The sequence below is a fragment of the Salvelinus fontinalis genome, chromosome 8 (genome assembly GCF_029448725.1).
Source record: "Salvelinus fontinalis isolate EN_2023a chromosome 8, ASM2944872v1, whole genome shotgun sequence".
Taxonomy (NCBI): Eukaryota; Metazoa; Chordata; class Actinopteri; order Salmoniformes; family Salmonidae; genus Salvelinus; species Salvelinus fontinalis.
The window spans coordinates 13053265-13076012 of NC_074672.1; the positions used below are offsets into that span (position 1 = coordinate 13053265).

The 22748-nt window shown below is 44.8% G+C and overlaps 1 protein-coding gene across 4 annotated transcripts in view; it reads right to left on the bottom strand.

The window, feature by feature from the left end:
* The window catches only part of nckap5l (NCK-associated protein 5-like), a 51810-nt gene that overhangs the window by 13352 nt on the left and 15710 nt on the right, over positions 1–22748 (bottom strand). For 3 of the 4 annotated variants that reach the window (XM_055931162.1, XM_055931161.1, XM_055931159.1), the window contains exons 2-9: positions 19192–19284; positions 10935–11069; positions 10661–10768; positions 10421–10540; positions 9851–9949; positions 6785–9475; positions 6259–6671; positions 5961–6099 (exon numbers count right to left, since the gene is read on the bottom strand). In XM_055931162.1, coding sequence (XP_055787137.1) covers positions 5961–6099; positions 6259–6671; positions 6785–9475; positions 9851–9949; positions 10421–10540; positions 10661–10768; positions 10935–11069 — 3705 coding nt within the window. In that variant the 5' untranslated portion in view covers positions 19192–19284. Of the gene's footprint in view, positions 1–5960; positions 6100–6258; positions 6672–6784; positions 9476–9850; positions 9950–10420; positions 10541–10660; positions 10769–10934; positions 11091–19191; positions 19285–22748 lie in introns of those variants that run through there. The other variant, XM_055931158.1, reaches the window with a different exon arrangement.

A 22748-nucleotide genomic window follows, 5' to 3' on the forward strand; every position in this document is an offset into this window, starting at 1 on the left:
TTTTCACCCCCAGTCTAACGGCCAGTCGGAGCGAGGACCTGGAGACGGCTCTTCGTTGCCTCATCTCTGCCCACCCCACTCTCTGGATCCAGCAACTAGTGTGGGTGGAATACGCTCGCAACACCTTTCCCTGCTCGGCCACTGGTCTCTCGCCTTCCGAGTGTTCCCTGGGATATCAGCCCCCGCTCTTCCCTGAGGAAGAGGTCAGCATACCCTTGGCCAAGATGTTCGTCCACCGCTGTCGCCGTACCTGGAAGAGAGCCCGGCCCACTCTTCTCAAGACCACCTCCAAGTATCGGCAACAGGCGGACCGCCACCGGACCCCTGCTACCCGCTATCGTCTTGGGCAGAGGGTATGGCTGCCCACTTGGGATCTACCCCTTCGGGTGGAGCCCTGTAAACCTTCCCCCCGTTTTATTGGCCCTTTCCCCATCTCAAAAATTCTTAGCCTCTCTGCTGTTTATCTTCTGTTGCCCCGCACCCTCCGTATACATCCCAACTTTCATGTGTCTAGGATTAAACCTCTGTCTCACAGCCCTTTATCTCCTGTTTCTTGACGTTCTGTCCCTGATTGACGCTGCCCTGTATTACTGACCATCCTGCCTCTCACGCCAACAAAGATGATAGATCACATCTTCCTCTCCAACAATTCAGTGTCAACTCGCTATTTGTATTCAAGATTTGGCCCAACAGAATCGGTCATATGGACACAAACATCATTTTACTGTACCAGAGGATAAGTTCACTTTTCTAACGATACTCTTTTTATGTCTCAACTACTCAAATTGCACGCCGAGTAGAAACTACTGAGAGTGTCAATGGACATTGATTCTGGAAAATTAATGCTCAGTTTGTCGTGCACAGCATTGGGGTACCACCTAATTCATTGTTATACTAGCTGTCTAGTCTGTGTTTGATAAATGTGCAATAAGCTTAAAACACAATTATATAAGGAACTGGCAACTCATTCTGAGAAATAAGGTAGCCCACTTGATTTCAACATCTGAACAAAGTGGACAGGCTAATATGCTTTTCAAACAGTTGGAGACAGACAGAAGGGTGTGTTCATAACAATTAAATGGTTCAACCTTGTTAGCTAGCAAATACTGTCGATCCAAGTTGGCTAAATTGTAAATATAACGATTAGCCAGCTAATCACTTGCAAAAAAGGGCATTTTTAGAGACAGACTTGAAAGCCAGATCATTTATTATTATTATTTTGATAGATTAATTAAATTATTAGAGGGTCTTATATATGGCCTAGGTATAACTTCACAAGTCCTGAATCCATTAGATTATTTCTGACTGTTTGAAATGCAGTGTATTTGATCTTTATTTGAACAACAACACTCATTAAAAACGTTTTTTTAAATAGCGATATAAGGTACATTCAGAAAGTATTCAGAACCCTTGACTTTTTCCACATTTTGTTACGTTACAGCCTTATTCTAAAATGGATTCAATAGTTTTTTCCCCTCATCAATCTACACACAATACCCCATAATGACAAAAAATGTTTTTTTAAAGAAATGTTTTCAAATGTAAAAACATCTTGAATATCACATTTACATAAGTATTCAGACCCTTTACTCAGGACTTTATTGAGGCACCTTTGGCAGCGATTACAGCCTCCAGTCTTCTTGGTAAGCCGTTACAAGCTTGGACCAACTGTATTTAGGGAGTTTCTCCCATTCTTCTCTGCAGATCCTCTCAAGCTCTGTCAAGTTGGATGGGGAGCATCACTGCACAGCTATTTTCAGGTCTCTCCAGAGATGTTCGATTGGGTTCAATCCGGGCTCTGTCTGGGCTACTCAAGGACATTCAGAGACTTGTCCCGAAGCCACTCCTGCGTTTTCTTGGCTGTGTGCTTAGGGTTGTTGTCCTGTTGGAAGGTGAACTTTCGCCCCAGTCTGAGGTCCTGAGCTCTCTGGAGCAGATTTTCATCAAGGATACTGAATGGCGCCGGCTGCCGTATAGGGGCTCTTGAAAAATTGTGCTATTGCATGTGTTTTTTCGCGTTATTTCTAACTTATTTTGTACATAATGTTTCTGCTACCGTCTCTTATGACCGAAAAAGCTTCTGGATATCAGGACAGCATTTACTCATCTCGTACTGGACGATGATTTTTTCTTTAACGAGTCGGACGCGAAGGATTGACTTCAGACACCCGACAACGGTAAAATCCCCGTCATTTGCAGGAGAAAGAACTGGCCAGTACATCACTGCGGCCAAGCTTCCTGCCATCCAGGACTTCTATACCAGGCGGTGTCAGAGGAAGGCCCTAAAAATTGTCAAAGACTCCAGCCACCCTAGTCATAGACTGTTCTCTCTGCTACCGCACAGCAATCGGTACTGGAGCGACAAGTCTAGGCCGAAAAGGCTTCTTAACAGCTTCTACCCCCAAGCCATAAGACTCCTGAACAGCTAATCAAATGGCTACCCAGACTATTTGCATTGTTTGCACTATTTGCATTTTTTTTTTACTTATCTATTTTTACTTAACACTAATTTTTCTTAACACTGCCTTGTTGGTTAAGGGCTTGTAAGTAAGCATTTCACTGTAAGGTCTATAACTGCTGTATTCGGCGCATGTGACAAATACAAATTTATTTGACCTCTGTACTTTGCTCCGTTCATCTTTCCCTCGATCCTGACTAGTTTCCCAGTCTCTGCCTCTGAAAAACATCCCCCCAGAATGATGCTGCCACCACCATGCTTCACTGAAGGGATGGTGCCAGGTTTCCTCCAGACTTGACACTTGGCATTCAAGGCCAAAGTGTTCAATCTTGGTTTTATCAGAACAGAGAATCTTGTTTCTCATGGTCTGAGAGTCCTTTAGGTGCCTTTTGGCAAACTCCAAAGGGGCTGTCATGTGCCTTTTACTGAGGAGTGGCTTCTGTCTGGCCACTCTACCATTAAGGCCTGATTGGTGGAGTGGAGTCCTGCAGAGTTGGTTGTCCTTCTGGAAGGTTCTCCCATCTCCACAGAGGAACTCTGGAGCTCTGTCAGAGTTACCATCGGGTTCTTGGTCACCTCCTTGACCAAGGCCCTTCTCCCCCAATTGCACAGTTTGGCTGGGTGGCCAGCTATAGGAAGAGTATTGGTGGTTTCAAACTTCTTCCATTTAAGAATGATGGAGGCCACTGTTTTCTTGGGGTCCTTCAATGCTGCAGAATCTGTTTGTACTCTTCCCCAGATCTGTGCCTTGACACAATCCTGTCTCGGAGGTCTACGGACAATTCCTCCTTTCTGCTCTGACATGCACTGTCAACTGTGGGCCTTATATAGACAGGTGTGTGCCTTTCCAAATCATGTCCAATCAATTGAATTTGCAAAAAAATCGAAAAACTTGTCATTATGGGGTATTGTGTGTAGATTGATGAGGGGAAAAAATATTTTATCAATTTTAGAATAAGGCTGTAAAGTAACCAAATGTGGAAAAAGTCAAGGGGTCTGAATACTTTCCGAATGCACTGTACATTGTGAATCGGCCATAAGTTTGAAAAAAATGTAGATATGATTTTTAGGCCATATCGCCCAGCCCTACATTGAGCATGTTTGGGATGCTCTGGATCTAAGTGTACGACAGCATGTTCCAGGTCCCGCCAATATCCAGCAACTTCGTACAGCCATTGAACAGGAGTGGGACAATATTCCACAGGCCACAATCAACAGCCTGATCAACTCTATGCGAAAGACATATGTTGCGCTGCATGAGCCAAATGGTGGTCCCACCAGATGCATATCTGTATTCCCAGTCATGTGAAATCCATAGAGTTGGATCTAATTGATTTATTTCAATGGAGCGATTTCCTTTATATCAACTGTAACTCAGTAAAATCTTTGAAATGTTTGCATTTTATGTTGCATTTATATTTTTGTTCATATTCAGCAGGTGTTCGTATTCAGCGGGTGTTCATATTCAGCTTGTTACTAAATTAATCAGTTATTCATGCTTGAACTGAATTCACACATCTGCCTTAATGTACGTCATGGAATTTTGGTCAAATAGAAGCTATTTTTTTTAAACTATTGAATTATCAATAACTTAGCCATCTCTTAACCAATCCCTTCGCTTTTCTCAAACTAAGTTAAGAGCTGTACCATGGGCCTACACATCATACTATTATGGTTCATGGGAATATGTTTTTCAAAGTTTTTCCCAATTTCCAAAATTATGGACCTTGCAGGTCCTTGAAGCAAAGTTGTTCAGCATGAAGAAAGATGCCTACACACAAAGTGGGCTCTAGCTTCTGTGTACCAAATTATATACACTGCTCAAAAAAATAAAGGGAACACTTAAACAACACAATGTAACTCCAAGTCAATCACACTTCTGTGAAATCAAACTGTCCACTTAGGAAGCAACACTGATTGACAATAAATTTCACACGCTGTTGTGCAAATGGAATAGACAACAGGTGGAAATTATAGGCAATTAGCAAGACACCCCCAATAAAGGAGTGGTTCTGCAGGTGGTGACCACAGACCACTTTTCAGTTCCTATGCTTCCTGGCTGATGTTTTGGTCACTTTTGAATGCTGGCGGTGCTTTCACTCTAGTGGTAGCATGAGACGGAGTCTACAACCCACACAAGTGGCTCAGGTAGTGCAGCTCATCCAGGATGGCACATCAATGCGAGCTGTGGCAAGAAGGTTTGATGTGTCTGTCAGCGTAGTGTCCAGAGCATGGAAGCGCTACCAGGAGACAGGCCAGTACATCAGGAGACGTGGAGGAGGCCGTAGGAGGGCAACAACCCAGCAGCAGGACCGCTATCTCTGCCTTTGTGCAAGGAGGAGCACTGCCAGAGCCCTGCAAAATGACCTCCAGCAGGCCACAAATGTGCATGTGTCTGCTCAAACGGTCAGAAACAGACTCCATGAGGGTGGTATGAGGGCCCGACGTCCACAGGTGGGGGTTGTGCTTACAGCCCAACACCGTGCAGGACGTTTGGCATTTGCCAGAGAACACCAAGATTAGCAAATTCGACACTGGCGCCCTGTGCTCTTCACAGATGAAAGCAGGTTCACACTGAGCACGTGACAGACGTGACAGAGTCTGGAGACGCCGTGGAGAACGTTCTGCTGCCTGCAACATCCTCCAGCATGACCGGTTTGGCGGTGGGTCAGTCATGGTGTGGGGTGGCATTTCTTTGGGGGGCCGCACAGCCCTCCATGTGCTCGCCAGAGGTAGCCTGACTGCCATTAGGTACCGAGATGAGATCCTCAGACCCCTTGTGAGACCATATGCTGGTGTGGTTGGCCCTGGGTTCCTCCTAATGCAAGACAATGCTAGACCTCATGTGGCTGGAGTGTGTCAGCAGTTCCTGCAAGAGGAAGGCATTGATGCTATGGACTGGCCCGCCCGTTCCCCAGACCTGAATCCAATTGAGCACATTTGGGACATCATGTCTCGCTCCATCCACCAACGCTACGTTGCACCACAGACTGTCCAGGAGTTGGGGGATGCTTTTTCTTTACAGGACTGGGAGGAGATCCCTCAGGAGACCATCCGCCACCTCATCAGGAGCATGCCCAGGCGTTGTAGGGAGGTCATACAGGCACGTGGAGGCCACACACACTACTGAGCCTCATTTTGACTGACTGACATGCATCAAAGTTGGATCAGCCTGTAGTGTGGTTTTCCACTTTAATTTTGAGTGTGACTCCAAATCCAGACCTCCATGGGTTGATACATTTGATTTCCATTGATCATTTTTGTGTGATTTTGTTGTCAGCACATTCAACTATGTAAAGAAAAAAGTATTTAATAAGAATATTTCATTCATTCAGATCTAGGATGTGTTATTTTAGTGTTCCCTTTATTTTTTTGAGCAGTGTATATTTTTTTACACTTGAGTTATTTGACCATGTCAAGGAAAAAATAAGAATTCAGACAATAACAATAACTTTGCTGTGAACCCCTAATGAATACTCATTGTAACTCAGCTGTAGCCTACCTTCTGCATGTTCTCTCTGTTGGTGGTGTGGCTGATGATGCTGTCAGTATGGTGGCTGCTGAATGGTCTGGAGGTCTTACAGTCAAAGGAGAGGCGTCTCTGAGCCACACTGATGCCACTGAAGTCCTTCCCATCCACCCTATAGTCACAACAGTTGAAGGAATTGGTTTATAAAAGGAAAGGCAACACAAAACAAATGATATGTTCACCTAAGCACAAATTCACTTTTTACAATCAGATCAATCTTAACGAGCTTATACATAGAATCCAACAGTGCTTGCTTCTATAATTTCCTCACCTGTTCAGTAACTGCTGCATGAAATTGTCTGAGCGCGCTCCCCTGTACATAACAGCCAGTTGGCCCTGTGATTGGTCCATCACCACCTCACAGGAGTGACCCCTCCCAGAGCGGTCCATCCCAACCCCCTCGACCCCGTTCATGTAGGCTCTCTCCTCCTCCAGAGCTCTCCTCAGACCCTCCGCCTTCTCCATCAGCATAGAGATATTAAGGCTCTCCACCCCCACCCCTTCTCCTTTAGACTTAGACCCCGCCATCTTGGAAGGGATGTTCAGCCTCCACTCTCCACCCTTCTTCTCGTCTTTGACTTTAGGAGGCGTGTCTGGTTTCCGGTTCAGAGCTGGGAGCTTGCTCTTCTTCAGGCCGAACCAGCTAGCGATGCCATTGGAGCCTTTCTGTTTCACCTCAGTGACCTGTGAAACGCTTTTATTCATCAAATTGCTGACAGCGAACACTCTGAAATACTTGTTAATAACACATTAAAACACAACACTATACTACAGTTAGAGAAAACAACCATCAATACCTGTCCTCTGTCTCGGTCCTGCTCTGCCAGTTTCAGCATGTTCTCCTCAATACCCTTCATCACCTTCTCTTCCATGGCTGACGTAGGGCCGGGGGTGGGGCTGGGAACAATAGGGACAAGGTGCCTCTCCTCCTCCTGCTGTGTGCCTGACGTTGGCCTTGGGGGAGGAAAGCTGTCTCCGTGCGCTGTGGTGTTTCTCTTCTTGTTTGCGTTGAGCTTGCTCCTGTCCTCTGACTTGGATGAGTAGCGTGGCGTCAGTGCCGGGGCATCCAGGGTGGGTTTCCCAGTTCCACCTCTACTGACAGCTGAGGGTGAGGGAGCCAGGGCCTGGCAGGGTTTAGACGGGGACTTAGGCAGGACTTTGTTGGGGCTGTTGCTGCTCTGAGGGATGCTGGGTGCAGGTTGTTTACCATGGTAAGACAGGTTCAGAGAAGCTGGGCATTTCACGTTGTGTAGAACTATGGGAGTGTCAGTGTTTGGGGAGGGTAGGCCCAGTTTACCTTTGGAGCTGTCTGTATTAGTCACACCCACTCTGGATGAGAGCGTCTCCAGCTCTGCCTTAGCGACTGAAGAGCCAGAGAGAAGAGACTTAGCTGCTTGATCATAGGACTGACAAGCAACAGGGAACATCAAAGCAACACCACCAAGAATACCTTTAGGCTTACCATCCAAAGAGTCTGTATATTTTGAGTACCTCTGCTCCTCTAAATTATGATCCACAGGCCTCTCCACTGTCTTACTCCTGTCATCGTTAAAAGTGACTATACTCTCATCACTATGAGGGTCTGGCTTGTCTACTGGCAGCAGCACATTGACTTGTAAATCCTCAGAGCTCCTCAGCTTGCCAAGTGCAGCCAGCCTGTCTTTGAATGTGTGACTAGACTCGGCTGGCTGCCTCCCTGGCCCTGCTACCCGAGAAGGCCTCTTGGGAATGGATGAGGGATCATGTCTCTTGGCTGGGAGAGCTGGAGGCTGGGACTGGGAGGGATCAGAGTTCTGCATGGTGGTTTCTCTAGTGTCCTGGTCCTGCGATCCTCTGTCTTTCATGCTGGCGTAGTGAGCAGGGCTCCCCTGAAACTGAGCTGCTCTGAGGGCAGAGGGGTTGGGCAGACTGTGGTGGCCGTGCCAGACTGGGCTCTCTGTGTTCACATCCTGATCGGACGAGGATGAAGAGGATGAGGAAGATGAGGATGAGGAAGAGTCCGAGGCAGGGGAGAAATGCTGCAGCTGGAGACTCCGGACATTCTCTTTCTGTAGTAGTGGATTCACTAGCTTCCTGTCAGTATCTGTGTTGGTATGAGAGGAAGATGATATGTTTACGTTCTCTGGGACCTTGGATTCTTCCAGCTGAGCCGAGGTGGAGAGTTCCAAAACATTCTCATAATACGGGACCTTCTGAGAAGAGGCCCTGGGTGTCTGCGATGTGCCAGGGGCCAGTGGCTTGGGGACACCACGGCTTGCCTTGGGGACCGAGAGGCTGCTGTAGCAAAGTTCCTTGGCTGGAGGGGAGCAGGCATCCTCAGGCTGTGGCGGGGAGGTGGGGGCTGAGGCTGAGTGTGTGTTGGCTGGGTAGGACTCTGACCTGGCGGCTGGAGGAGGGTGCCTGGTCCTCTCTGTGGTGGTGGCTCTGCGTGAGGGGACGGGGGAGTGGTACACCTCATAGTTATTGGTACGACAGGGGATCTTGGAGGTGCGGGTGAGCTGTGGGCTCAGACGGACAGGACTGGCCGCTGCCTGGGTCCTCTCTGCCATCGTGGGGATCTTTATAAACTTTAGGATCCTGGACGGGGAGTTGATCGCAGCAGCTTTGACGTCAATGAGGCAGGAGGAGGGGATGGGGCTGATGGCCACGTTGGCTCTCCCTGAGAGAGCTCCCTCCTCTGCTGGGCCACTGTCTTTCTCTGGAATAACTACATCACTCAAAACATTATCACTGTCATTGGAGGAAAGGAGAAACCCATTGGTTTCCAGCTCACAGTATGCAATATGAGGGTTGTCCTTCACTCCAGGTACAGGCAGCTGGGAGGTAAACAAACTACTGCTGTCTTCAGATTTTCCTTTAAGATAGTCCTCTTCATCTGTGCCCTCGACCTGCCCTGACTTTATCCCTGCCTCTGGGCACTGATTGGCTGGTCTAGTCTGATCTACACTTTTGATTGACAAGTAAGAGTTGGGACCTGCTGGTTGCTGGTGGTCATTCATTGTCTGGTGTTTCTCCACTGATGTGCTCTTGATGTGGAATTCACTAATAGCAGCTGTGGTTGGTGTGCCTTTGACGTGGTTCGGAGTTGAATTAGGCTTTGGAGTGCAAATATGGTTACATTTGACCGGACTGTCTGTGCTCCTCTTGCAGTGAGTAGAACATAACTGCTCTTCACCATCGACGTGCTGCTGGTGTTGCGTGTTGTCAGAGTCTGAGCAGGAGCAGCGGCAGCGTGTCTGGTGCTTCTTACACAGGTCTCCAGCAGCCAGGACAGCCTCTGTGGACATCAGAACCTGGCTGTAGTCACAGAAGGAAATGCTGCCTGCCGAGGGGTGGAACTTGAGGGGGTCGGTCTCCTCCATCTTGCGGAGGACCTCCAGGATGTGTGCTTTCTTCTTGAAGAATGGGGACAGGGCCTCCATGGATGCGGCTGGGCCTCGGGGGGGAGTTGCTGGGGCCTGTGGCAGTGTGCGGTGGAACCCATTTCCCTGTTGAGAGAAATATTGTCAGGTTGTTATATAGAAGTGAACGTGTTCTCAATAACTAACTGGTTAAACAAAGGTTATAAACAAGATTCGAATCATTTCTTTCAATAACACTTCAACCAAACTGCAGCCTTATACTGTATATGAAATATCGATAGAACAAAACACTGTTGGCATAAGTGAAGGAAATCAGTTTAACAGAGAAAGACTAGGTCTCTTGAATACAATAATGAAATAGAAAGGAAATTCATTTCATATGAGAAACCATAGACCCAACAGTATATGTCATGAGTGCTGCCGTAACCCAGACAGTGTTTATCCCCATAGGAGTCTACAGCCATGTCTCAGGATTAAGTGTTGACCATGCTTTGTCCTCACCTTGGCTTGTGCTTGACTCTGTGACTGTGACTCCACCTGTTTGTCAGAGACATTGTGCAGCAGCTGTGTATTGTACACTGGGAGGGGTCCTGGCTGCACCTGTAACAGTAAATTCAATGCAATTAGGATATCATGTACACCACTTTAAGCAAAACATTGTTATAGGACTCTATACTATAGGCTACATTACAACACACAGCAGCAGGAGATCACTACACAGCAGATTATGACAGATTATGACGTTGCCCTGAGACATGGCTGTATTCTCCTATGGTGCACACAAAAGTGTTCTTCGTGCTGTCCTCATAAGAAAACCTATTTCTGGTTCCAGGTAGAACCCTTTTGGGTTCCAGAAAGGGTTCTACATGGAACCCAAAAGGGTTGTACCTGGAACCAGAAAGGGTTCTTTAAAGGGTTCTCCTATGGGGTTAGCCCAGAGAACCCTTTAAGGTTCTAGAGAGCACCTTTTTTCCCTAAGAGTGTGTAACATGGCTGTAGACTCCATTGGTGTAATGTTGCCATAGGAGTTTACAGCCATGTCTCAGGGCAGATTGTGATGTTACTTTATACCTGGTCGTAAGGGCTTGAATAGTTGGGTAGTTTCTGTTGGAAGAGCTCACAGAGCACTCTGTTCTGTCTCTCCAGGTCAAACACATGCATCTTCAGCTTGATGCACTCCTCTCGCAGATCCTGCATATATGTATACACAAAAACGTATCATTAAAACCACAACCCATGTCTTACCTGTTGTGATTCAAAATGGGCTTTCAAAAAAAATGATGGATTGTTGAGGATGACTTGTCAGTTTGCCTTTTGGTTGAGTAGAGCTTGGACCACATGGTTGGCCACCTCGTCCAGACATCTCTCATATGCCTCTCTTTGACTCTCATTAGCCAACACAAGAGCTGAATTCTCTGCCTGTTAAAAGAAGCCAATAGATTATTCACATCTGTAAATGTTTAGTATGAAAATAACTTTCATAAACGTGAAAATTGAAATGAAAGCAATGAATATGTGGTGAAACTATATTTAAAAAATTATATAATTTGAGATGATCAGTTCATTATGATTGGGGTTGACTCACCTCCAGTTCTCTGAGTCGGTCCATTAGTTCTCCGCTGTTCTCTTCTTCCTCCAGGTAGTCCTCAACGTCCCCCTCGTCTGACTCCAGGTCTTCATCACACATCCTCGGTTCTGTCTCATCAGACATCGTTCTCATCTGGAACACAAGGAGGTTCATAATGTTACAATCTTCTCACTTTTACACACAAAACATAAATGTACTATGTAACCACCAACATACAGTAAGTCATCTATACCCTTGCGTTGAGACATGGCCCTAGGACCATGCCTCAGGACAACCTGGCTTGATTGACTCCTGGCTGTCCCCAGTCCACCTGGCCATGCTGCTGCCCCAGTTTCAACCGTTCTGCCTCCGGCTATGGAACCCTGACCTGTTCACCGGACGTGCTACCTGTTCCAGACCTGCTGTTTTCAACTCTTTAGAGACAGCAGGAGCCGTAGAGATACTCTGAATGATTGGCTATGAAAAGCCAACTGACATTTACTCCTGAGGTGCTGACCTGTTCCTAGCCACCGTGCTTCTACAGCTACATTGCTTGCTGTTTGGGGTTTTAGGCTGGGTTTCTGTACAGCACTTTGTGATATCAGCTGATGTAAGAAGGGCTTTATAAATACATTTGATTTGATGATTTTGATTTATAGACTCCTATGGCGTCCAGCCTTGTCTCAGCGCAATAGTCTACCCCAAATAACAGGGAGTGTCCAGAGATATCAAAGTATATCTGACCAAATTAGGAAAGACAAACATTGTAATTTTGAATTCCGTAAAGTGAGTGTGGAAGAGGTAAAAAAATAAGAAGATTGTTGTCTATCAACAATGACAAGCCACCGGGGTGTGACAACTTGGATGGAAAATTACTGAGGATAATAGCGGACGATATTGCCACTCCTATTTGCCATATTTTCAATTTAAGCCTACTAGAAAGTGTGTGCCCCCAGGCCTGGAGGGAAGCTAAAGTCATTCCACTACCCCCTTTACTGGCTCAAATAGCCGACCAATCAGCCTGTTACCAACCCTTAGTAAACTTTTTTTTTTAAATGGAGTTTGACCAGATACAATGCTATTTTACAGTAAACAAATTGACAACAGACTTTCAGCACGCTTATAGGGAAGGACATTCAACAAGCACAGCACTTACACAAATGACTGATGATTGGCTGAGAGAAGTTCATGATAAAAAGATTGTGGGGGCTGTTATGTTAGACTTCAGTGCTGTTTTTGACATTATCGATCATAGTCTGCTGCTGGAAAAACGTATGTGTTATAGCTTTACAACCTCTGCTATGTTGTGGATAAAGAGTTACCTGTCTAACAGAACACAGAGGGTGTTCTTTAATTGAAGCCTCAAACATAATCCAGGTAGAATCAGGAATTCCCCAGGGTAGCTGTTTAGGCCCCTTGCTTTTTCAATCTTTACTAACAACATGCCACTGGCTTTGAGTAAAGCAAGTGTGTCTCTTTATACGGATGACTCAACACTATACACGTCAGCTACTACAGCGGCTGAAATGACTGCAACACTTAACAAAGAGCTGCAGTTAGTTTCAGAGTGGGTGGCAAGGAATAAATTAATCCTAAATATTTCTAAAACTAAAAGCATTGTATTGAACTAAATCTAGTAATAAATCATGTGGAAATTGAGCAAGTTGAGGTGACTAAACTTCTTGGAGTAACTCTGGATTGTAAACTGTCATGGTCAAAACATATTGATACAACAGAAGCGAAAATGGGGAGCAGTCTGTCCATAATAAAGCTATGCTCTACTTTCTTAACAGCCCTATCAGCTAAGGCAGGTCCTACAGGCCCTAGTTTTGTCGCACCTGAATTACTGTTCAGTTGTGTGGTCAGGTGCCACAAAAAGGATCGTAGGAAAATTGCAATTGGCTCAGAACAGGGCAGCACAGCTGGCCCTTGGATGTACACAGAGAGCTAACATTAATAATATGCATATCAATCTCTCCTGGCTCTCTAAATGCATATCAATCTCTCCTGGCTCTCTAAATGCATATCAATCTCTCCTGGCTCTCTAAATGCATATCAATCTCTCCTGGCTCTCTAAATGCATATCAATCTCTCCTGGCTCTCTAAATGCATATCAATCTCTCCTGACTCTCTAAATGCATATCAATCTCTCCTGGCTCTCTAAATGCATATCAATCTCTCCTGACTCTCTAAATGCATATCAATCTCTCCTGACTCTCTAAATGCATATCAATCTCTCCTGGCTCTCTAAATGCATATCAATCTCTCCTGACTCTCTAAATGCATATCAATCTCTCCTGGCTCTCTAAATGCATATCAATCTCTCCTGGCTCTCTAAATGCATATCAATCTCTCCTGGCTCTCTAAATGCATATCAATCTCTCCTGGCTCAAAGTGGACTTGTATTTATGAGAGCTATTGACATGTTGAATGCACCGAGCTGTCTGTTTGAACTACTAGCGCACAGCTTGGACACCCATGCATACCTCACAGTCCCCGAGTCCAGAACAGACTATGGGAGGTGCACAGTACTACATAGAGCCATGACTACATGGAACTCTATTCCACATCAAGTAACTGATACAAGCAGTAAAATTCGATTTAACAAATACAAATACATCTTATAGAACAGAGGGGACTGTAAAGCAACGCAAACATAGGCACAGACACATGCATACACACACACACAATAACATACGCACTATACACACACGTACACATGGATTTTTTTGTAGATATGTGGTAGTGGTGGAGTAGGGGCCTGAAGGCACACAGTGTGTTGTGAAATCTGTGAATGTATTGTAATGTTTTTAAAATGGTATAACTGCCTTAATTTTGCTGGACCCCAGGAAGAGTACAGTATCCATAATAAATACAAATACCAGGACTTTCTCTTGTGAGAATGGAACCGTAATAATCCCTCTAGTGTCAGGTTCTTGACGATGGAGAGATGTAACGCTATTCTGCCATGTTAGACTGGGTGTGTTTGGTCGGATAAATGCATAACTGATGTATCAGCCTGTTGGTTGGCTTTAGCTAGATTACAGAGTAATCTATAGTAATGTATAGCATACTGAGAGTTGTTTTTGGACAAAGCCCATTGGAACAGAACATAATGGTGGAAGTGCTGGTGGTAGGGTTCTGTGACAGCTGTGAGTGGAGGGGAAGGCCTGGAGATATATCCCTGGGTTTCTCAGGAGCATTAAACAGTGTCAGGGATAAGACTGATCTAACTCCATTACTCAAATCCTGCCAAGTCATGCCCTTCACCCAGAGCTAAACAGACAGGTCATGTACAGTAAACCCCTGTTCACAAACACAAACGTACTCTAGGGATGAGTGCATTATAAGTCTAAGAGGTGAGTGCTGCGAAGTGCAAAGCGCGAATACGTTTACGAGAACCTCGACACCCCAGAGGATGCATTGAATAGGCCTAATATTACTGGCCCATCCTCACCCTCGCTGCCAGTCTGAGATCTCAGCAGCCGGATCTAAACTGATGTATTGAGCTGTAATCCACTGAGCAAAGGCCAATTGGGCCTGTAATGGAGGGCTGATCAATGTGTCTCCTATAGAGGCATAAGGAAGAAGATATTAGCTACATGTTTAACCTGCCAGAGCGTTAAGGAGGAGTTATAAATACCAGCTATCCTTCACTTAATGCACATTACAGCTCCAGGCATGGCAAGCTACAGTACAAAATACACAGAGTTTGTTTATTCATAACAAATGAAAAGGAAAAATGACAAATCCTTTTCCCATTAATAACCTTTTCTCAATAGGGGGTGATGTTTGCACTTTGTAAAAATTTCGTTCCGAAATTAAACTGCCTCGTACTCAATTCTTGCTCGTACAATATGCATATTATTATTACTATTGGATAGAAAACACTCTCTAGTTTCTAAAACCGTTTGAATTATATCTGTGAGTAAAACAGAACTCGAGTTGGAGCAATCTTCCTGTCAGCAAGTGAGAAATCTGAAATCAGCCAGGCTGTTCTGAGGTCAGTTTATTAATTTGCATGTCTTCTATTGGTTGAGATGCACTGCATACGCCTTCCCCTGGATGTCAGCAAATAGTGAGAATTGGAATGGAGTTGCTAGGCAGATCTGAGGCCATATAAATGGACTGGGAACGTGGGGTCCGGTCTTTCCTTCATTCGCCATGTTGCAAGACAGACCTCAGGATGGCATTCTAGAAAGCTCCCGTTATAGCCCTTAGATATATCCGGCTCTGATTTTATTCGATATAGGTGTTAAAGACATCATAATGTTGTTATTTTAAACCGAGTTATATCAGTTTATATCAGTATATTGCGATTTTCGGATATTTATTTGTGCTGCGTTCTAGTGAGTTGGGCACGTCTGGGCCACATGGCTAATGTTTACTGCTAATTTCAAAGTTGAAAGCGACAATCTACAACCGAGCAACGATTCTTTTGGACAAAGGACAACTTGCCCAAGATTCTGATGGGAGCTCATCAAAAAGTAAGAACTATTTATGATGTTAATTCGTTGTTCTGTTGAAAAATGTTAAACTCATATTCCGCCATTAATTTTGTTGCGGTCTCGCTTTAACGCACGCTGTATGTCGTAGTAACGTTAATTTTAAAAATCTAACACAGCGGTTGCATTAAGAACTAATGTATCTTTCATTTGCTGTCCAACCTGTATTTTTTAGTCGTTTATGATTAGTTACTGATTAGATTAGGTGCCTCTCCCAAGATTTCTCCCGACATATTGTTGGCAGCTTGGCTACTATTCTCATTGTATAACCACGATTTGTGCCGCTAAATATGCACATTTTCGAACAAACTCTATATGTATTGTGTAATATGATGTTATAGGACTGTCATCTGAAGAAGTTTGAGAAGGTTAGTGAAAAAATGTATATCTTTTGCTGGTTTATTCGTTATCGTTATTGTTGGCTTGAATCAATGCTGTTGTGTGGTTGGCTATTGTAGTAAGCTAATATAATGCTATATTGTGTTTTCGCTGTAAAACACTTAAAAAATCTGAAACATTGGCTGGATTCACAAGATCTTTGTCTTTCATTTGCTGTACGCTGTGTATTTTTCATAAATGTTTTATGATGAGTATTTAGGTAATTCACGTTGGTCTTTGTAGTTATTCTAGTTGCTTTGGTGAGAGTTGTGATGGTGGCTGCAATGGTAAACTATGATTTATACCTGAAATATGCACATTTTTCTAACAAAACATATGCTATACAATAAATATGTTATCTGACTGTCATCTGATGAAGTTGTTTCTTGGTTAGTGACTATTTATATCTTTATTTGGTCGAAATTGTGATAGCTACCTATGCAGGAAAAAAATGGTGGGAAAAAAAGTTGTGTCTTTTGCTATCGTGGTTAGCTAATAGATTTACATATTGTGTCTTCCCTGTAAAACATTTTAAAAATCAGAAATGATGGCTGGATTCACAAGATGTGTATCTTTCATCTGGTGTCTTGGACTTGTGATTTAATGATATTTAGATGCTAGTATTTACTTGTGACGCTATGCTAGGCTATGCTAGTCAGCTTTTTTACTGATGGGGGTGCTCCCGGATCCGGGATTGTGTGCAAGTAGAAGTATTAACAGCATCTGCGTGTTCTCGGGAACGTTCACACATCTAACTGGGCAAAAACTGGTTGGATCAACATTGTTTCAGCGTCATTTAAATCATGTTTAGGGATGTGATGGCATTGAATCAACATGGAAAACTGATTGGATTTTTTTTTTTTTAAGTATCAACGTCAGGGCATTTTGTCTTTTTCCCAACCAACTTTGGACCTAAATCCAATGGCATGTTGGAATTCTGTTTTTGATCTCACTGTGTTGACAACTCTACCAAACGTAAAGTAAAACTCCACGTTGAAATGACGTCCGTGCCCAGTGGGATGGAACTCCATGTGAACTCCACATTAAACAAAACATAAAAGTGAGACTAAATATAACATGGTAGATGCTGCTGTTGCTAGGTACTGTACTCTGTGGTGCAGAACCTTGAATCGCGACCAAAACAAAGTGATAAAGGAGAATGCCTCTTTTCTGAATTTAATCCAGACAATTCTAAAGTGACACAATTTATCGATTGCAGCTTGATCAAAGCTGATTCACCCACCCTCATGCTCTCTCCCCCATCCTTAACCTCATCCTCTTCCCCCCCATCAGACCAATTCAACTGATATTGATTATACAACAGATCCTACATCCGATCACGGCGGATACAATGAAATTCTAGGCAGGGGTCACAGAGAACTGTAGGGGTCAACTGTAGTGTGGTGAAGGACAGCATTGTCATTGTGGGGGTGGTGCTTAGGCCGCTGACTAGCTTCTGCGTGCCCAAACAGATAACCATTCACAGGGAGAGGAGATCAGTGTGTCTGCCCAGAGACTGCCGTGCCAGGCAGGGAGCAAGGGGTGGGGAGGGAGAGAGCGTGGGAGGGGGGGGGGGGGAGTGAGAGAGCGGAGAAAGAGAATGGGAGAAGAGAGAGAGAGGTGCCCTGCTCCAGAAATGTGCTGATATGAGACTGAGACCCACAGAGAAGCACTGAATGCAAAAGGAGATTGTAGATAAGGGCTGTCTGCCCGTGAGATACATAGAACAGAAGCTTCACCCTCATCCCTTGAGTGCCTGATCATTAATAACCCAGATATTTCCTCTGTTGACTGACACACAGGAGGATCTAAAAAAAGGAACCTCTAAAAAAGCAAATACGATTTTCACCACCATCAATGTGACAGCATCACAGTGACAGAGAATCTGCCCCTGTTTCCTGTTCAAATGCCACAAAAGGATACTGACACTGTGACATTCGCTAAAAAGGACATGAATAGAAAACAGAGAGTGAAGTACAGAGATAACAAAGGACATGAAGAGAATACAGAGAGTGAAGTACAGAGACAACAAAGGACATGAAGAGAAAACAGAGAGTGAAGTACAGAGACAACAAAGGACATGAAGAGAAAACAGAGAGTGAAGTACAGAGATAACAAAGGACATGAAGAGAAAACAGAGAGTGAAGTACAGAGACAACAAAGGACATGAAGAGAAAACAGAGAGTGAAGTACAGAGATAACAAAGGACATGAAGAGAAAACAGAGAGTGAAGTACAGAGACAACAAAGGACATGAAGAGAAAACAGAGAGTGAAGTACAGAGACAACAAAGGACATGAAGAGAAAACAGAGAGTGAAGTACAGAGACAACAAAGGACATGAAGAGAAAACAGAGAGTGAAGTACAGAGACAACAAAGGACATGAAGAGAAAACAGAGAGTGAAGTACAGAGACAACAAAGGACATGAAGAGAAAACAGAGAGTGAAGTACAGAGACAACAAAGGACATGAAGAGAAAACAGAGAGTGAAGTACAGAGACAACAAAGGACATGAAGAGAAAACAGAGAGTGAAGTACAGAGATAACAAAGGACATGAAGAGAAAACAGAGAGTGAAGTACAGAGACAACAAAGGGGAACCCTGAACACCATGAAGCTCTTTTTCAATGATGCTTCCACCCCACTGCTCTTTTTCAATGATGCTTCCACCCCCACTGCTGTTTTTCAATGATGCTTCCACCCCCTCTGCTCTTTTTCAATGATGCTTCCACCCCCACTGCTCTTTTTCAATGATGCTTCCACCCCCACTGCTGTTTTTTAATGATGCTTCCACCCCCTCTGCTCTTTTTCAATGATGCTTCCACCCCCACTGCTCTTTTTCAATGATGCTTCCACCCCCACTGCTGTTTTTCCATGATGCTTCCACCCCCACTGCTGTTTTTCCATGATGCTTCCACCCCCTCTGCTCTTTTTCAATGATGCTTCCTCCTCCACTGCTCTTTTTCAATGATGCTTCCACCCCCCCTGCTCTTTCGTCAAATAGATAGACTAAACCAGGTGAAACGACGCACAATTTTCAGTTTAAAGGGAACAGCAAAAGAACAAAACAAGATATATCATGTCATCACTGAGCCGGAATGCATATAACACTTTTTTCCCTCTGCAATGGCTGTAAAAATGGATATCTGCTGTAAAAAAAGTAATCCTGAGGACATTGTAGGAGATTTTATAAGGAGAAGAAAATGTGTAACACTATAGGCCTGCAAAAGAAACGTGTCATGCGCCAGAAATAAATAGCCAAGCATGCTGTCTCCTGAAGGTATAATACCCAGAAGATATTGCTAGGAAGGTCCATTTTCATAGTTGGAAACGTACAGAAAGCCAAAGAACATACAACAGTAGAGTAGAATAGAGTCTTCTAGAACACACTCACCTGTGATGCCAGCTCTCCTTAGAGCAGAGTACTCAGTCTTACTCCTGTGCGTGTAAGCCACTTCTCTACTCTCCCCACGTCAGAGCCAAGGAGCTGAGGGAAAAAACGAAATGACACATCTTGTTATTATCATCCTCTCAACTCTCCCCCCCTCCCTTTTCCAGTCAGAGCATTTTTCAGTTGGGGATTTCGTGCGGTTTGCAGACATCAAGCGTTAATTTTATACAAATCAAATCAAATGTTATTGGTCACATACACATGGTTAGCAGATGTTAATGCGAGTGTAGCAAAATGCTTGTGCTTTTAGTTCCGACCGTGCAGTAATATCTAACAAGTAATCTAACAATTTCACAACAACTACCTTATACACACAAGTGTAAAGGAATGAATAAGAACATGTACAAATAAATATATGGATGAGCGATGGCCGCGCGGCATAGGCCAGATGCAGTAGATGGTATAGAGTACAGTATATACATATGAGATGAGTAATGTAGGGTATGTAAACATTATATAAAGTGGCATTGTTTAAAGTGACTAGTGATACATTTATTACATCAACTTTTTTATTATTAAAGTGGCTAGAGATTTGAGTCAGTATGTTGGCAGCAGCCACTCAATGTTAGTGATGGCTGTTTAAATGAGGCCTTTCCTCCTGGTTACCCTAGTGACCATATCCCCCGTGCCTTCTGCAAAGGCAGAGTTGTTGCAAACATTTATGACAGCAAATAAAATAAATAACGACTGTGTTTTCGTCTTTTGAGCTTCTAGTCATGAAATATATGCAGCCTAAATAACTTTTTATAGCTACTGTAATGAACACGATGGGAGACAGAGAGCTGGTTTCAAGCGCAGGGCTCAGCAGGTGTTTATCCGTAAAGAACCACAGGAGGAGGCAGGTAGCTGGGTCCAGGTGTAGGCAGAAGGTCATACACAGGGGAGCCAAACAGGCAACAGTACAGGCAGGGAAAAGGCTAGTAACGTCGACCGGGAGATCAGGCAATATGTTGATAAAAGGAAATCTGATATGCTGAAGTACAGGCAAAAGGCAATAGTGAGGCGGGCAAAAACTATCATACACGGGAGGATTATCATACACGGGAGGATTATCACACGGGAGGAAAAACAATACCTCACAAAGATGAGGTGCAAATAACTGAACTAAATAGTGTGTGATAATAACATACAGGTGTGTGAACAGGTGATCAGAATTCAGGTGATTGGGATCGGGAGAGTGAGCTGCGTTCAGGGGATCTACGTGTTTGAGTGTGAGTTGGAAGCGGACGTTACAGCTACTGTTTACAGGCCTCCTGGGCCATATACAGCGTTCCTCACAGAGTTCCCTGAATTCCTATCAGTCCTTGTAGTCACGGCAGATAATATTCACATTTTTGGTGACTTTAACATTCTGATGGCCTTGAGACAGAAGCTGTTTTTCAGTCTCTCGGTCCCAGCTTTGATGCACCTGTACTGACCTCGCCTTCTGGATGATCACGGGGTGAACAGGCAGTGGCTTGGGTGGTTGTTGTCCTTGATGATCTTTATGGCCTTCCTGTGACATAGGGTGGTGTAGGTGTCCTGGAGGGCAGGTAGCTGCCCCCGGTGATGCGTTGTGCAGACCTCATTAGCCTCTGGTGAGCCTTATTGTTGTGGGCGGAGCAGTTGACGTAATAGGCGGTGATACAGCCCAACAGGATGCTCTTGATTGTGCATCTGTAAAAGTTTGTGAGTGTTTTCGGTGCCAAGCCACATTTCTTCAGCCTCCTGAGGTTGAAGAGGCACTGTTGCGCCTTCTTCTCCACACTGTCTGTGTGGGTGGACCATTTCAGTTTGTCTGTAATGTGTACACCGAGGAACTTACAACTTTCCACCTTCTCCACTACTGTCCCGTCGATGTGGGGGGGGGGGGTGCTCCCTCTGCTGTTTCCTGAAGTCCACGATCATCTCCTTTGTTTTTATGACGTTGAGTGTGAGGTTATTTTCCTGACACCATACTCCAAGGGTCCTCACCTCCTCCCTGTAGGCCATCTCGTCGTTGTTGGTAATCAAGCCTACCACTGTAGTGTCGTCTGCAAACTTGATGATTGAGTTGGAGGCGTGCATGGCCACGCAGTCATGGGTGAACAGGGAGTACAGGAGAGAGCTGAGAACGCACCCTTGTGGGGCTCCAGTGTTGAGGATCAGTGGGGCGGAGATGTTGTTTCCTACCCTCACCACCTGGGGGCGGCCCGTCAGCAAGTCCAGGACCCAGTTGCACAGGGCGGGGTCGAGACCCAGAGCTTATTGAAGAGTTTGGGGATTACTATGGTGTTAAATGCTGAGCTGTAATCGATGAACAGCATTCTTACATAGGTATTCCTCTTGTCCAGATGGGTTAGGGCAATGGGCAGTGTGATTGCATCATCTGTAGACCTATTAGGGCGGTAAGCAAATTGGAGTGGGTCTAGGGTGTCAGGTAGGGTGGAGGTAATATGATCCTTGACTAGTCTCTCAAAGCACTTCATGATGACGGAAGTGAGTGCTACGGGGCAATAGACGTATATCTCAGTTACCTTAGCTTTCTTGGGAACAGGAACAATGGTGGCCCTCTTGAAGCATGTGGGAACAGCAGACTGGGATAGGGATTGATTGAATATGTCCGTAAACACACCAGGTTAGGGATGCGTCTGGGCCGGCAGCCTTGCGAGGGTTAACATGTTTAAATGTTTTACTCACATTGGCTACGGTGAAGGACAGCCTGCAGGTTTTAGTAGAGGGACGTGTCAGTGGCACTGTATTGTCTTCAAAGCGAGAAAAGTTGTTTAGTTTGTCTGGGAGAAAGAGGTCGGTGTCCGCGACGGGGTTGGTTTTCTTTTTGTAATCCGTGATTGACTGTAGACCCTGCCACATACGTCTCGTGTCTGAGCTGTTGAATTACGACTCTACTTTGTCTCTTTGTTTGATTGCCTTGCGGAGGGAATAGCTGCACTGTTTGTATTCTGGCATGTTTCCGGTCGCCTTGCTATGATTAAAAGCAGAGGTTTGCGCTTTCAGTGTTGCGTGAATGCTGCCATCAATCCACGGTTTCTGGTTGGGGAAGGTTTTAATAGTCACCGTGGGTACAACATCACCGATGCACTTGCTAATAAACTCGCTCACCGAATCAGCGTATACATCAATGTTGTTGTCTGAGGCTATCCGGAACATATCCCAGTCCACGTGATCGAAGCAATCTTGAAGCATGGAATCAGATTGGTCGGACCAGCGTTGAACAGACATGAGCATGGGCGTTTCCTGTTCAAGTTTCTGTCTATAGGCTGGGAGCAGTAAAATGGAGTCGTGGTCAGATTTGCCGAAAGGAAGGAGAGGGAGGGCTTTGAATGCGTCGCGGAAGTTAGAGTAGCAATGCTGCCAGCCCGGGTCGCGCATTCTATATGCTGATAAAATTTAGGGAGCCTTGTTTTCAGATTAGCTTTGTTAAAATCCCCAGCTACAATAAATGCAGCCTCAGGATATGTGGTTTCCAGGTTACATAGAGTCCAACAAAGTTCTTTCAGGGCCGTTGAGGTGTCTGCCTG